At 33.5% G+C, this 16,325-nt stretch overlaps 1 protein-coding gene across 5 annotated transcripts in view; it reads left to right on the top strand.

Annotated features, from left to right (window-relative positions):
- Positions 1-16,325, top strand: part of PTPRR (protein tyrosine phosphatase receptor type R) — a 245,914-nt gene that overhangs the window by 193,859 nt on the left and 35,730 nt on the right. For all 5 annotated transcript variants that reach the window (XM_019748998.3, XM_074325415.2, XM_088800759.1 and 2 more), the window contains 2 exons: positions 8,332-8,518; positions 10,803-10,887. In XM_019748998.3, coding sequence (XP_019604557.1) covers positions 8,332-8,518; positions 10,803-10,887 — 272 coding nt within the window. The remainder of the gene's footprint in view (positions 1-8,331; positions 8,519-10,802; positions 10,888-16,325) is intronic.

The following is a 16,325-nucleotide window of genomic DNA, read 5'->3' as shown; positions in this document are numbered from 1 at the left end:
TTCTCCAAACTCAGAGATTTTGACGTAGTTGTTTGTTGTTTGTTTATTCAAGTTTATTGGGTAAAGAGGATTGACTTCATTTTTAAAATTCCTTGACCTAAAAATAATCATGAAAATACACAAACATTCCTATTCATTTGCAGTCTGACTATAGTACTGAAAAACTGAAAACAACTTAGCATCAGAAAATAAGGTATTCTTTAAGTAAACTATGGTACATCCATACAATGAAATATTATAGTGTTTAAATGGTGTTTAAAGACATGAAAAGATATTCATTATATATTTAGTTAAATAAGAATCAAGTCATGAAAGAATATGTAAAAATCTAGATTTTGTCCTATATAGATAAAGATAGATATTTTATGTATCTATATAGAGATGTTTTGCATCTATGTATACATATAGACTTGAAGGATATAGATGCAAAATATTATTAGCACTAACTCTAAATGTTGGTATTATGGGATATTTTTCTTTCTTTTTGTATCTACATAGTTTTTCTATAGTGAGTATGCATTATTTTTTATCTGAAAAAAAAACTTATTTTAAGGATATGAGATAAGAATTTTAAGGGCTCATGTGTGAAAAATGGTCCCAACTTATATGACCACTGACTGTGCATATGTATACGTGCTATTGACTCTTCGTCACTAACCGACTTTTCCAACTTTGCCTTCTTCAAATATTCATCAGTGTATATGCCATATACGTAGTTTCCATAGAGTCATATATGCATAGAGTGAAGTAAGAATTACCATAATTAATCATTATTAATTATTATAATCATTCAAACATGTGTGTTACGTATCAGATATTAGACTGGAAATGTTTACATCTTTTTGCTTTTTTAATTTTTATAATGTGAATCAACCCTGTGAGTTTTATTATTATCATCCCCAGTTGCAGATTAAGGCCAAAAGAACTTAAGTGAAACATTGCTTTAAATTCAGATTCCAAGGTTAATGATCAAAGAACAATGTAACAAGTTCAATTTATGGCTTTTTTTAATAATTTTTTTTGTAAAATAATAAAAGAAAGGTATGGTAAATTTGTCCTGTCATATATATAATATATATCATGTGTTATATATTATATATAATATATCATATATATTTTTTATATATACACATGCAATATATATATGCATGCATATATCGGGGGTACCAAAAAATGTATAAAAGTGGACACTTTAGTCAACGTTGCTCAAGCAGTAGTTCACCATAATTAGAAGTGTCTGGACGCTGATGGTAACCACTCTGAGCACCTCTTGTAATTGCAGAAGTCACACGTGACTTGTATTCATCTTTTGTTATCGGTATATATTGTGTATTACAATTATAATAGTTTTTTCCTTTCTTAAAATATGTATACATTTTTGGCACTATATATATATGTACACACATATATACACACATATCTATATATATATATGCGTGTGTATATATGTATATATATTCTCTATGTTTAAAAGGTCAAATATTATATGAATTCAAAATTTTTTATGTAATCACTCAAAAGGCAGAGCAACATTTTACTTAATAAAGTAGGTGGTTTCAACTAGGGAAATCAATCATTTCCCACATCAAAACTATTCCCTACGTTATAAGATTTTCTTTCTGCTTTAGAGTGAAATTCATTTATCATCTTCCTGGGCCTGTGCCTGGTACCTTTTACACTTATTACATTTCTTCCCTACAGATTTCCTTTGGGAAATTTTACTGTGAATGGTCACAGTACCTATTCATTTATTTCTGCTTCTAGAAATTAATAACACTGCATTTATGTCACATTTAACTTTCCAAGAACTTTGAATTTAAGTCACAGTTTAACTTAGCACTCTCTCTCTATATTTTTTTTTTATTTTACCCTCTCATCTGTGAAGTGATCCCGGAAGGGGCTTAGTATTCTATCTAATTATTCAAAGATAAAAAGATAAGAGAGAAACAGCCAGCTGTTCGTTCAATACCATTACCCTTGGAATTTAAAAATGATAGAATCTGGAGTTTCAAAAAATTGTTGAAGCTAGTCAATTTATACATAGTAAAGGAATTCCATCTCTCTATCACGACTGTTTTCTCCATTGTTATTCAAAACAGTCAGAACTTTTATTTCTTTTTAATTAGAATTCTCCTGGAAACTAAATTTGTGGACAAATTGAATGAGCAAAATTAAATAAGAAAAATCAAGTTGGGGGTGGGGAGAGGCTTAAGGTCACCTTTATGATCAAGCCAAGAATGTCAAATTGTGATCATTGTGATTAAAACACACAAGGAGGGAAGGTTGGACCGAAGTTCTTAGAGTCACAACATTTCAGATCTGGAGAGAATGTCAATATTAAACTTCTAACTTCTCACCATGTAGGATTAGGTGTGTATACTAATAAAGACTGCTCTGAATGAATTGTGTATTTTTTACAGAAAAAAAAGAAGATTGGAAAAGCTCTCAAAGATCAAATCTGTTTGCTTACATTCTTGTGTTAAATTCTTCTTATAATCTGTTGATGCATATTTTTCCATTCTGGTTTCAAATACTTCGAGATAAGCAGCTGCTACTATTTCCCACTGAGACTTAATGTCAAAATCCAATAGTTTCAGAAGTACATCTTCCAGGACTACAGGCAAAATGATCATTTGTTCCATTTTATTCTCTGACTCCCATTTCTGTTCCTTATTGGGTGCTAAATGAGGTGCCAGGCTTGAAGTGTCACTATTCTCCGTGGCCAAAGTACTGCTAAAGGAGCAGCCAGATCTGAAAATTACACAGAGCCCAGGACTATGAAGCTGCAAAGTCTATCCCTTCTGCTTACTTCCAGCTTCTAAAATCCAGTGCATAGGCCCTCCGACCAGGAAAACAAATGCCTAGTTTTGAGTTATTCCATCATTCATTGGTAGCGTTCTTGTATTTTTAGCTGTTTTTCCTTTCCACCTCTTTCTTGGTCATTAGAAGTAGTGATGCAGAATTGAACAATTTCAACAGAGAGTTGTTTATATTTTTTTCTTGAAATTGATGTGTGGCCCTGGCCCATAATATTTATACATGTTTTCCTTTTTACTTAATTGTAATTAGCATGCTGTTTATTGCATTCCTTTTACCTTTCCTTAAGAATTTGCTTTTTCCTTCAATTGTTTGCATTGGTATCTTTTGAATTTCCTCCCTCTTATTTATTTTTTGGCATAAATAATAATTGGTGCTACAGTGGGAGCTTGATAAAGCTTTTTATTATGTTCCCTTTTGTCCAACAGCAATCATGAGGCATAAAAAAAGTATAAACAGTTTTTCCAGAGTTACACAACAGAAGAGAAGCAAAGTTTTTAATAAGAGTTTGTGTTCTTAGTTTTCCACATTCTGTTTTTATTTAAAGGTCCAGGTCTCCTTCTAATATTTCTCTTGATTATTTTCCTCTAAATCCTTTAGATTTTTTTCCTGTATCTTAATTTGAATTTTCTCTTAAATTCTTATGTTTCTTTTATTTTTAAAATGCCTTTCTAATTCTATCCTCACTTCTTACCATTTTGGCTTATGGGTACTCTGGAACAAATTCACATTCTTTTCATTCAGTGAAGTAGTATTTTCTCCTCCAGAGCATTAGTCAGTGACGCTAGTTAAAAACCTAATATTCCCACATATAGAGGTGCCAAAAAAATGTATACAAGTGGAAACTTTGGTCAACATTGCTCAAGCAGTAGTTCGCCATAATCAGAAGTGTCTGAAAGCTTTGAGCACTTCTTGTAATTGCAGAAGTCAAACGTGACTTGTATTCCTCTTTTGTTATCAGTATATACTGAGTATTGCTATTTTAATACAGTTTTCCTTTCTTAAAATATGTATACATTTTTTTGGCACCCCCTGTATATAAAAATCATCACTTCTCTAGATTGTTCAATAAATTATATTAGAATTATTGATAATTTATTTGCGGGGAATAAATCTAAGTGATTCTCACCTGTACCATATCCCAAAATAAATTACAAATAAATTAAAAGATTAACTTTTTAAAAAATCTTAACTTCCAGGAGAATTTCTATGTATTAAAGCAAAGTAAGAAACCACTAAAGAAAAGATGAATATGTTTAACTGAATATAAATACAACTTTTTAAAAATCCTTAGTATTTTAAGGCAATAACAAACTATATTTGCAGCAGATATATCTGAGAAATAATGACTATATTATATATAATAGTAATCAATAAGAAATACATTAATATAATGTAAACATTAAGAAAGATCGTGAACAGACAATTTGCAAAGGTAAGGATTAATAAATAAACCATAGACATATGAAAATGTATCTCTAACCAAAGAAAAAAATTAAAACAATAAGCTGCTACCATTACTGCCTATAAAATAGCAAAATTTAAGTTAATTTAAATGGTAGTGAAGTTTATGTGACTATGAGTGATTTTAATTCCTTTTATAAAATATCTAAATTATACAAATTTTCTACAATAAGCATGTATTTTTATAATGAAAAAAGACACTTTAAAGTATATATGGATGTGTATTTAATCTCTCCTCTCCAAGCACAAGATGTGACTAAGAAGTTGCCAAATTTTTAAGTTGTTTCTACTGACACAATTTCCTAATTCCACCATATTTCAATAAACCTAAATATTGTTTGTTCCTTGAAAATAAGAATTAACAAAAGCAGAGATTTTTCCAAGTTAATGACATCCTCTGGTAATATTTCACAGCCGGGATAGGAGAATACTTACCATGAAAAGGGCTATTTTGTGGAAAATGCTCTCTGTAAGGTCAACAGCCTGTGCAAGTTTAACTCCATAATTAACTTTTGAGATATTGTCTGAAGTGTTGAGGTGAAGTGCTCTGGAATTGTTTGGGGCTCGGGGGAAATGGATTTGCCATAATGAAGGGAAATTTTAAGATAGATAGGTTATCAAGAAGGATGTATTTTTCTTTAGTGACAAATGTGTGGATTCTATCCATTGATTTCCAAACGTGAAAGTTAGTCTCTGTAAACAATTTTCAAGGTTTTGTGAAAATCTCTTAAAATGGATCTCTTAAAGAAGCAGGTGAGAGTTAAGTAGGACTTTATTCGTTATTAGTCAAATTTAGTAATAGCTAGGCATCACTTTTTATAAACAGTTTACTTACGCTATCTGGTTAATCCTCATAATAACCTTCTGAAATATATACAATTAATTATTCGTTTCACAAAAGAGGAGGGAATTGAGATGCAATAAGGCTAAATAGCCTGATGGAAGGTCCATCATAGGGACATGGAAGAGGCAGGATTTGGGCCCCGACAATTATGACTGTAAAGGTTGAATTTGTACCCCTGAATACTGTGCGTAGGGCACTGTGTAGTTTAACATAATCCGTCCACCATACCCTTTTGAGTGGCAAAGCAGAAAGAACTTGGGTTTTAAATTCTAAATTGGATAGAACCTTTGTTCCATTATTGTGTTCCTCAGTTAGTTACTTATTTACCTGGAAAATGGGGAAGTAATAATTGAGAGAGCAGCTGTGGAGATTAAGATACCACACATGAAAGTACAGTGCTTGGCAAATAATAGATGCTTAATAAATATTAGTTTCTTTTATTCCCTTGACAGAGAAAAGTTATTCTTTCTTTACTAAGTCAATTTGCATGAAAATGTTTCCATTATTCACAGTTTACCCAAAATACTAAGAAAATTTACTCACTAGATCAAATGGACCTTAGTTAGGTGTGGGATCTCAGAGGCTTTTAATCCCAGATTTGGGCAGGGTATGCTCTGGGAAACCAAAACAGAAGTTGCTATAAGCTGATATTCTGAATTCTCTCTTTTCTGGATTTCGGCAGACTTGTTCTAGTCTTTTAGTTTCTACGATTCTTGCCTGCCTCTCTTCTCTCCTACACAACCCTGTCCTTCAATTCCCAAAGACATATTTATACCACTGAACTCTAACTTAAACTGCTTACAAGCCGTGTTTTCAAAGATGCCTTATCATTTCCTGTTCCCACACTTTTTTTTTTCCTGCCAGGCTCTCTCTCTAAAATAACCCTCTACCCAAAATGTATCTATTGACCTTTCACTTTCAAAGTCCAACTCAAATGCCTCCAACTACATACATCTGCTCTAACCATCCGAATGGGTAAGACCTCACCTTCTACTGGGTAGCACTCAGTTGACAAATTGCAAATATTTTGTCTATTGGAACTGAAAATTGACTGAATGCAATAATGGTTTAAAATTGTGTCTGATTAGCAATCCTTTCCAGAACATCCCCCAATTCATCATGAAAATATCTATGAAACCAGCAAAAGCTCAATTCTCACAAATACACTAAAAACGAAGACCGATAGACAGCCTATTATCAGAATCAGGAAGGAATTTCTACCAGTTTAAAGGCAAAAAGATGTGGATTGAGAAACTTTAAAAACTGCTTTCCCACTAAAAATAGATTAAAATTCTCCGTCTGAAAATAGAACCACTCTTTGCTCCTCTTCAACTCCTTACCTTTTACCCAGAAGTACAGGAGCCCTGTCCATTACCACTAACAGTCACACACACACACACACACACACACACACACACACACACACACACACACACACACACAGGCAAAGCACATGCACACAGTGGAGGGGTCAAACATCCTTCTAACAGGTAGGTAATATTTTATGGGTATCCAGAATGCTGTTCAATAATCCCTAATGCAGTAATCCAAAAGAGTTAAAAATAATAATAGGAACTAGAAAAGGTTTTTCAAGAACATGCCCAAAAAAAGCAAGTACGTCAATATTAATTTTTTTTTAAAGTCAGATGTGAAACCAGACATAAAATTAATGGGAAAAAAGGTATTTAATATTGATAAAATTTACAGTGAAGATATAATTATGAATCTCTTTAAGAAACACAATATCTAAAATACCTAAAATAAATAAAGTAAAAACTGGCAGACATAAATATAAGGAAAAATAACAAACATGGTTATTGTGAAAGACTCACTTACACATATCTCAGGCTTTAACAAATCCAGTAGGAGTAAAGTGCAAACACTTAAATAACCATCAAGTAAAGCAGAAATTAAAGGTACAACCTTATATCATTTAGAAATTAACCAAAATGACAACATCATATATCAAATTATAGAATGGCAATAAAGCTGCAACCAGAGGCAGAAACATTGGAGGAAGGAACTGATATGTTTGTGTTTAATGGGATTTTTGTTGTATGTTCTAATAATTTTCCATTGTTTAAAATTAAGCTCTAGTCACTTGAATATTTTCTGATGTAGTACTCCATAAAAATGTAAAACATTATTCAAAACAAATAATATGCTGGGCCTAGTATCTACTCTTATTGTCTTTACTCTCATTTGTCTTGATCTATTTTACCCTGCTTTCCATTTCCTTGGGACACCAACCACTTGGCACTATATTTAATCACCTGACACATATCTAGGCACCTTTAAATTGAACAATTCTTACGAATACAGTCTCTAACATTGAAGCTCAGGCTCACACACACTGTTTTATACTAGTTACGCCTTGATTCTATGTAGCTAATATAAGAGGCACTCACACCTTCTATCCAGGACACAAAGGGCCTTAATCAGAGGGAGGAGCCCCACCTCACCTCCCAACCAAAGGAGGGACATTAGGAGGGAAGATAAATTGTAACTCAAAATGAGGGTCTGTGACCTTATGAGTTTATCACCAAATTAAATGAATACATACATACATACATACATATGCAAATATACACACATATACATGCATATATACATAAATGCAGGATACAAATGTTATCTTTTAGGCATTCGCTCAGAACTTATAAAAATATACACATTTTTAAACCTTTAAATTCTATTTCAATGGCAATAATTTGGACTGAAATAAAGGGATTGTTTTTTCCCCTCTGAGCTTCCCATGTCCAATAAAATCATGACTACAGAATACTGATGTCAAAAATGGTAGGTGGCTATATGATTTATGTACTGGACTCTTGGACATACATATAAAAATAGTTGGCTTGTGTTACATCTGGTTCCTTGATTCCAATGTAATGTTTACTTTTCCTAAAATTTTCACTTAATATAATTAGCCATCCCATTATTTCTGTAAAAAGTATATTCATTTAATAAATTATAGTGCATTCTCTCAATTCAGAGTTATTTTCAACGACAAAATTGTCAGTTCCCTGAAAAGAAGCTGTCGATAGGTGCTATAGTCAATTATGGTACCATAAGAGAAAAAGATACTTGGTCCTTATTTCTGAAAAAGTGCTCACTGAATTGTGTGTATGTAACAAAAGATAATTCTGTGCACTCAAAATAATCCATGTGGTGTTTAAACCCAATTACGTTCTTTTCTAATGTAGACGAGGGTCCAATGTATCTCTTACATTGGACATGAGTAGCTTGGGGACTGTTGAACCTTTTGTGGCTATACCAACCCCACGGGAGAAGGTCGCAATGGAGTATCTGCAGTCAGCCAGCCGAATTCTCACAAGGTCACAGCTGAAGGACATCGTGGCAAGTTCACGTTTACTCCAAAGTGAATTCATGGTGAGCCAGATGTTTATCATTCATCCTTCATTAAGTATTTTGATGAATTAGGCACTAGAGGCACATACTAAAATGGCCTGACCCTCCACTGAACAATAAACAAGTAGTTCCAGTTCAAAGGGTTAAGTACAAGGGTTTTAGATTCACCCTGCAGCTCATCAAGATTGATGTGTTCAAACTAGAATGTGATAGGTAAATTGAGGCAGACTACTAGGAGCTGGCCAGGCAAAGAAGTGGCAAGAGAAGCTGGGCAGACGAAGGGCATTCCAGGAAGAAGGAATGGGCTTTCTGTCACTGTTTGGGGAAACCAGGGATGATACCCCAGTTTTTTGACTTGAGCAACAGGGTGTATATCGTGCCCTTTAATGAAATAAGGAACACAGGGGAAGACCAAATGTGGGCTAAAAATGATTGTGTTTCATCTAAAAATGCTGGTGGTAACTTAATTCATGAGCTTCCCATATCCAGTAAGAATAGAGATAAATTAGACATTCTTAGGTCTAGTTGTTGCCCAAGAGAAATATCCATTTTATAGATCACTTTACATCTTGAATCAGTTGTACATCTTAAGCCATAATTGTTGAGAATAATAAATTGATCATTTTAGGGTCACTATCAATATTTGAAACTACCCTAACAGTGAAAGATCCAGCAATGGATTAGATCTACTATTAGCTTCACCAACTATGATTAAGTGCTTAAAGTAAAGCACAAACATGCAGTTTTTAAAAATTAGACTTTGTAGTGTCATCTTTTTACATAAGAAGAAAATGAGACTTAGAGAGCTGAAACAAGCAAGCAGTGGTCATACAACTCGCCAAAGCTACACGTAGTGTTCTTTTCTAGAACCACAGATAGTCTTTGTTCTTTGAGATAAGCCCTGAACATAGCCTCCTTCCCTTAAAGGAAAGATGGGGCCAACACAGAGCACAGAGGAGAGAGATAATGCTGGAAGATAACGAATTGTCAGTGTGAGTTAGAAAACAGGAATAAAAGCCATGGCCAGGATCCATGGCTTTGCCAAAATAGACTGGCCCTTTTGAGATCACCAAGCATGAATGTGTGATTTCTACTGACTTCAATAGTTTTGCTTATTTTGGTAACTTGGACTGAAAAGTTATAACATTTCATTGGAGCAGAGAGTAGGGATGAATATTATAAGTATCTAACATAATTCAAGTTTAGGAAATGATATTTTACTCCTCTCTGTAGACCAAGTCTCAAATTCATAACATAATCAGGCTTTTCTCAAATATTTATATTGACTGAAAACTAAGACAATTTGAATTAATTTATAGATAATTTCTTTCACTTCAGTGAATATTAGCCTTTTGAGTTATATTTTCCATTGGAGAAAGTTTAAGTAACAAAAATATTACTCTATGGGATCTAGAGATAAATGTCATTTTATTTCACATTAACCTTATCTAAGCAATGTGAGGAGAATTTTAAGTCAGAGAACATACCATTTTGTATAATCAAATTCTTAAATATCTGTTTCAACCCTTTTGAAAACTTGGGCTTGTGGTTATTATTATTATTGTTGTTTTTGTCCAAATCAGCTACAGATGCTCATTTTAGATCTTTTAGGTCTCATGCAGTTCCACAGAGCCACGTCTGCTCTAGTTATTCTCTCTCTAATTATTTAAGGCACATGACATATATTCTCACGTAATTAGAATATTTATATTCTTGTGAAATGGGAGAACAGAGTGTCTGGATGACCTTCATTTACAACCACAATAGGAACAGCACAATTATAAACTATTCTGTAATACAAAAAAGCATCATACCGTCATCATTTGAATCAACAAAAAAGCCCTTTATATTTACCACTTGGGGAGGGAGGTTTTCATAATCCTAAAAGAGTCGTAATTAATGTTAAAAAAGAATTCATCATAGTGAAATTTTTGGTACTGAACTTATATTAAGAGTTGAAGAAACTTGAATAAATTGATAAAATATCAATTTTCAGCTTCCTGTTTATATATTTTCAGCAACTAGGGAGAACAGGATTCTTAAAATCCAACCAAAGTTTTATATGTCTTTTTAATAACTACATATAAAATAATACTTTCTAACACAGAGAACTGTTTCTTAGAGTCAGCTTGCCAGGGTGCAGCTGATATGTTTATGAAAGGAAGGGTGTTGGTCAACCAGAGGTGGTAGTCTGTTGTTTTATAAGTGACTTTGAAGTCCAATACCATTCCGGATCAGATGGCCCCCTGTTAACATTTTCTTTTTGGAGGCATTAGATATACTAATTTGATATTCATTTTTGCAGGAAATACCAATGAACTTTGTGGATCCCAAAGAAATTGACATTCCTCGTCATGGAACTAAAAATCGCTATAAGACCATTTTGCCAAGTAAGTTTCTTGAATTAAATAGTTTGCATTGTAAAGCATAAGCCTTCCCACATTTACCCCTACCTCACCATTTCCCATCATCACAACTTCCATATACAAACCAAATTTGGAATTGCAAACACATATCATTAAAATGGTCTGGCAGTTAATAACTTTATTTTGTGTTACTCTTATCATAATGCTCAACTCACAGTTCTAGTAGATACATGGTTCTAAAATTGCATTGTGTCACATGTTATCATCAATTGAATTTTATCAAGGATGTCAAATCAATTCAATGGAGGAAAGAATAGACTTTTCAACAAATGGTGCTGAGATAACAGGATATTCACATGCAAAAAAATTAAGTTGGACCCTGCCTCACACCACATACAAAAATTAACTCAAAATGGATCAGAACCCTAAAAGTAAGAGATAAAACTATAAAACTTTTAGTATGCAATAGATGTAAATCTTCAGGACCTTAAATTAGTTTATGATTTCATAAAAAACAAATAACCCAATTTAAAAATTGGCAAAGAACTTGAATAGACTTTTCTCCATAGGAGACAAACAAATGGCCAATAAGCATATGAAGAGATGCTTAACATCCTTAGCCATCAGGAAAATCAAAAGCACAATGAGATTCCACTTCACGTCCACATGATTATGATAAAAAAGACAGACAATAGAAAGTGTTGGCAAGAAAGTAGAGAAATTGGAATCTTCATACATTTCCTGGTGGGAATGTAAAATGGTACATCTACTCAGGAAATATAGTCTGCTAGCTTCTCAAAAGGTAAAAATGAGAGTTATATGACTTTGACATCCTACTCCTAGATATATACCCAAAAGAAATTAAAACCATGTGTCCACACAAAAGTTGTACACAAATTTTTGTAACAGCATTATTCCCCAAAAGTGGAAATAACCAAAATATTATCAACTTATGAATGGATAAACAAAATTCACAATACCCATACAATGGAACATTATTCAGCAGTAGAAAGGAATGAAGTACTGCCTTCCTTCCTCCATGTGAGGACACAATAAGAAGTCTGTGACCTGGAAGTGGGTCCTCACCTGACCGTGCTGGCACCTTGACCTTGGACTTTCAGCCTTCAGAACTGTGAAGAAACTGAGGCAGAAGAAATTCAGTGACTTGACTAAGATCACACAGTTTGAAAGAAACAAGCCCAAAGCAAAAATAAGTTGGAAAAATTCTTTTAAAAGGACTAGAGGAAAGCAGAAGCTTCTGAGAGAGATAGAGAATTAATAGCCAGAAGCAAACATGCTGAGTCGAGTTTTCCACTAAGAAAAAGCTGAAGCACTTCATTACCACCAAAGCAGCATTACAAGAAATGTTAAAGGGACTTCTTTAAGAAGAAAAAAAAACTCAAAAATATGAATATGAAAATATAGCAAAGAAAAAGAATTCTCACTGAGAAAGGCAAACACATAATGAAATCAGTGGATCAACCAATACAAAAGTTAAAAGGCAAAACTAAGGAGATTATGTGTAATTGCAACAGTAAATTAAAGGATACACACAAACACACACAAAAAAAATAAAAAATAATGACAAAAAATAAACATGAAAGGGGTGAGTAAAAATGATAGTGATTTTTGAATGTGTTCAAACTTAAGCAACCATCAACTTAAAATGGACTGCTATAAACATAGCTTGGTATATATGAAGCACATGGTAACCATAAACTAAAAATTTACAAAAAGATATGCAAGAAACATAGCAGTCACGCTGAGTCCTCATTACAAATCCAGAGTCCTTTGCTCCACCCTGGGAATTGTTTAAATAGGTCTGCTGTCGGGCCCAGGAATTCGGTACTTCTAGCAAACACTCAGGTGATTCTCATTCAGATGATATACCAGAACCACATGTTGAGTAATACTGCTATAGACTATGTTAAAATTAAATTTAGCTCCATGAAATATATTGATATCAAGATATGAACTGGATTCCAGGAGGTAGCAAGGAATAAGGAACAGTTTATAAGATCAAGGAGAGAAAAGACGTGTAAACAAGTAAATACATTCAATATAATAAGAATAGAGATCTGGCCCAAGTGCTGTGGGAGTATAGAGATGAATGAGTAATTAATTCTGCCTACAGTGGCAAAACTACTTTGGAGAGGAAGTGGAATTTTTAATCACTAGACAAACAGATATAGTTGGGATTTTGGCAAAATCCATAAGCCTCTCATGGCAATAGCTGTGGGAAGATAGAAGCCACAAAGACCTTTTTTTTTTTAAGTATTGACATTGAAATAATGGAGTCTTCCTAATTCAGTCCATTAATTAACTCATAAGACATCAAATTCTCCATATTTATGGTAATAGCAAGAAATATGATGTCTTTGAGCTTCCCCTTCTGGTGGACTTGGAAATGCATTGTTAAAGTCACTCTACTATAGCATATTTTAAACTGGTCTATATAGTTAAATCTATTTACCTAAGTTATACTCACTCACTGTGAAAGATATTTTACAACTATAATTGGCTGAATGGGGTGAAACGGGTGTGTGTTAGAATTTCTGCCTCTCTCTCTCTCTCTCTCTCTCTCTCTCTCTCTCTCTCTCTTTCTCTCTCTCAAGATTTTATTTTTTAATTCACCAAACATAATAGGCACATATATGCACTGCAATTATTATATTTACCTATCTAATCTCAGAAGGATTTGAAAATTATTAGGATTATTTAAAAGCTCAGCCTTCTCTGTTTGCTGCCCAGATGATATTAAACAACAGCTTCCTAGTCCTGTGTCAGCTTTTCCATTCCCAGAACTGGGTGGATCGCTTGAGCCAGAGCACCTGTGCTGACAACTGATGTTGCAAATGGATTTTTCTGTTGAAAATGTCTGTAGCCTGAATACCACACCCACCCCCTGTTGCACTAAATATAATTTCGTAAATATTGCTTGCACAAGCCACACCACTGGTTGAAAATCATCAGGAAAAAACTAGAACGAATAGAAAGTTGTTCTTTGTACAGTTTATTTAGACTGTAATATGAGATAAATTTGAAACATTACATTAAAAATTAGCAAATGATTAAGATTTTAAATGTTATGATTTTTATTGTTTTGACCTACAATAAACTTTTACATTTAGAAGCTTGTCAGCTTGTATATAAGAGTGAGGTTATATAATTTTGACAATGTTTTGAAACAGAAATAACAAGAAACAATTAAATCATAGCTGCTTTTCTAGGACAGTGTCCGCCTAGCCTAGCTCAGAACACTCTAAATTGTAGATTAAAATGCTAAGGTCAAGTTTATATCAAATTATTTTACAATATAATCAAGCATTAATGATAAAAATACCAGTGTGTCTACATCCTAAATCACAAAAGCAATGGGGGAAAAACTGATTCCATATTAATATGAAATTATTTGTACAACAATGAAGTATAATAATAATAGGTTTTGTGTATATTTCTTTCATGCAGTCAACTTACTTATACAAATATAAAACAATATAGATAAAATTGAAGAACCCTATTTGCTTTAGCCATCATTTCATGTTTAAAAATTTAATGTGTGGTAATGTTTTCTACTTAAATAGTGTTTCTTGTTTTATTATATTAAGTGCATACAACAGAATAGACATGCAAATAAGTGAAGTGCTCATTAAGGCAACAGGTTATGTGGCTAAAGCAAAATATTGGAGTTAAACTTGATTTCCTAACCTGGCAAAAACATTTACAATTTAAGTCAGGCTACTTAATCTTCCTGTGCCATCCTTTCTTTATTCCTAAAAATAGTGATAATAATTCTACCTGTAGGACTATTGGGAGAATTAAATGATAGCATGGGTAAAAGACCTAGGAAAGTTCCAACTATTGGTAAACCCTCAACTAATGTTAATTTTTCTCTTCTTCCTCTACTCAACAACATAAATCCATCATTAACCCCAGAACCAATTCCAGAAAATAGGGACACTGTGTATATAGAGAAAAATTTACAGTTTCAAAGGCAAACTATTTAAGAACCCTGTTTTCTCTTATAATTTACACATGGGTCTTAAAAAATGAGTTTCTATAGAATCACCAATCTTCCATTGCCAAAATCAGCACTGTCCACTAAAACTCTCTGCAATGATGGAAACGTTCTGTATCTCCATTGTGATAGCCACTAACCTGTGGCAATTGAGGGCTTAAAGTATAGCTAGTATACTGAAGGAACTCATTATTAAATTTTATTTTACTTTAATAAACTTACATTTAATGAGCTACATGTGGCTAGTGGCTACAATATTGAACAATACGGAGCTGGAGCCCTCTCATCTTGCCTGAAACAAATTTAAAGATGACTCCCAGTCACCTTGAGGGTGTGGCCAATCCCTGCTTTTCCTCCCATTTCCCATTTATTGTGAATTCATCATTGGAAACTATCCTATTCCTCTGCCTTTGCCCATCACTGCCAGTGGTACACTTGTCCCTCAGCTAATTGTTTCTTCTCTTGACTTCAAACACATTTCTTCCTGGAGAGGAAATCTTAAGCACAGCAGAGCCTTTGACAAAATCGGGTATGATGCCAATCAAAATATCAGGATCCAGGTATAATTGTGTCTGTTAAATAGAAGACTTAAGATTGTCAGAAGGTATTTTAAAGACACCTTTAAAATTTAAAACAGACCTAGGGAAACTTCATGTGTTCTATTTTCCAAATCTATATGTGTTCTATAATTTGCTGAGAGGAAAATAGAAAAAGGAAGGAGGAAAGAAGGGAGAGGAGGAAAAGAAAAAGAGAAGAAGGAAGGAAGGGAGGGAGGGAGGGAGGGAGGGAGGAAGGAAGGAAGGAAGGAAGGAAGGAAGGAAGGAAGGAAGGAAGGAAGGAAAGAAGGAAGGAAAGAAGGAAGGAAAGAAGGAAGGAAGGGGTCCTGTAGGGAAAGGAAAGTGGTTCAACTTTGTTAAATTCAGTGTTTCCCGTATTTATTTCATTACTGAACCCTCCCTTTTTAAAGAGGATCCAATTTACAAGTTATATGACCTAATTCTATTTGTTACATAAGAAATTGTTTACAGATAACAGTTTGGGAAATTCTACTATGACAATCAGGAATCATGGAAGGGACCATTTAAATCAATGCAATAGACATTTATTAAACAGCTGCTATATATCTAAGCACTGTATTAGATACTAGGTCTTACAGGGATAATGAAAAATCCCCACTCATGCCCTCAAGAGGCTCAGAATGTACTGGGTTAAAGAAATCATAAGGGGATGATTTGATCTTAATTTATTTATGTAAATGTTGCTAAAAATAACCACCATATTTTTCATAACACCATGGTTCACAAAGAGCTTTTCAACTTCTTGATGGAAAGTGATTTTAGAATTTAAGACAATGTTGCTAGCACTATAATAACCTATCAAACAAATACATGGTAACTAAAGACAGCTTCTTCCAAATAGTAAGAGAGGATTTGGGTCAGACCAA

Source organism: Rhinolophus sinicus, chromosome 1, assembly GCF_057876585.1.
Source record: "Rhinolophus sinicus isolate RSI-liver-muscle chromosome 1, RSI-T2T, whole genome shotgun sequence".
In the NCBI taxonomy this organism is placed as follows: Eukaryota; Metazoa; Chordata; class Mammalia; order Chiroptera; family Rhinolophidae; genus Rhinolophus; species Rhinolophus sinicus.
This window is presented reverse-complemented; position numbering and strand designations above follow the sequence as displayed.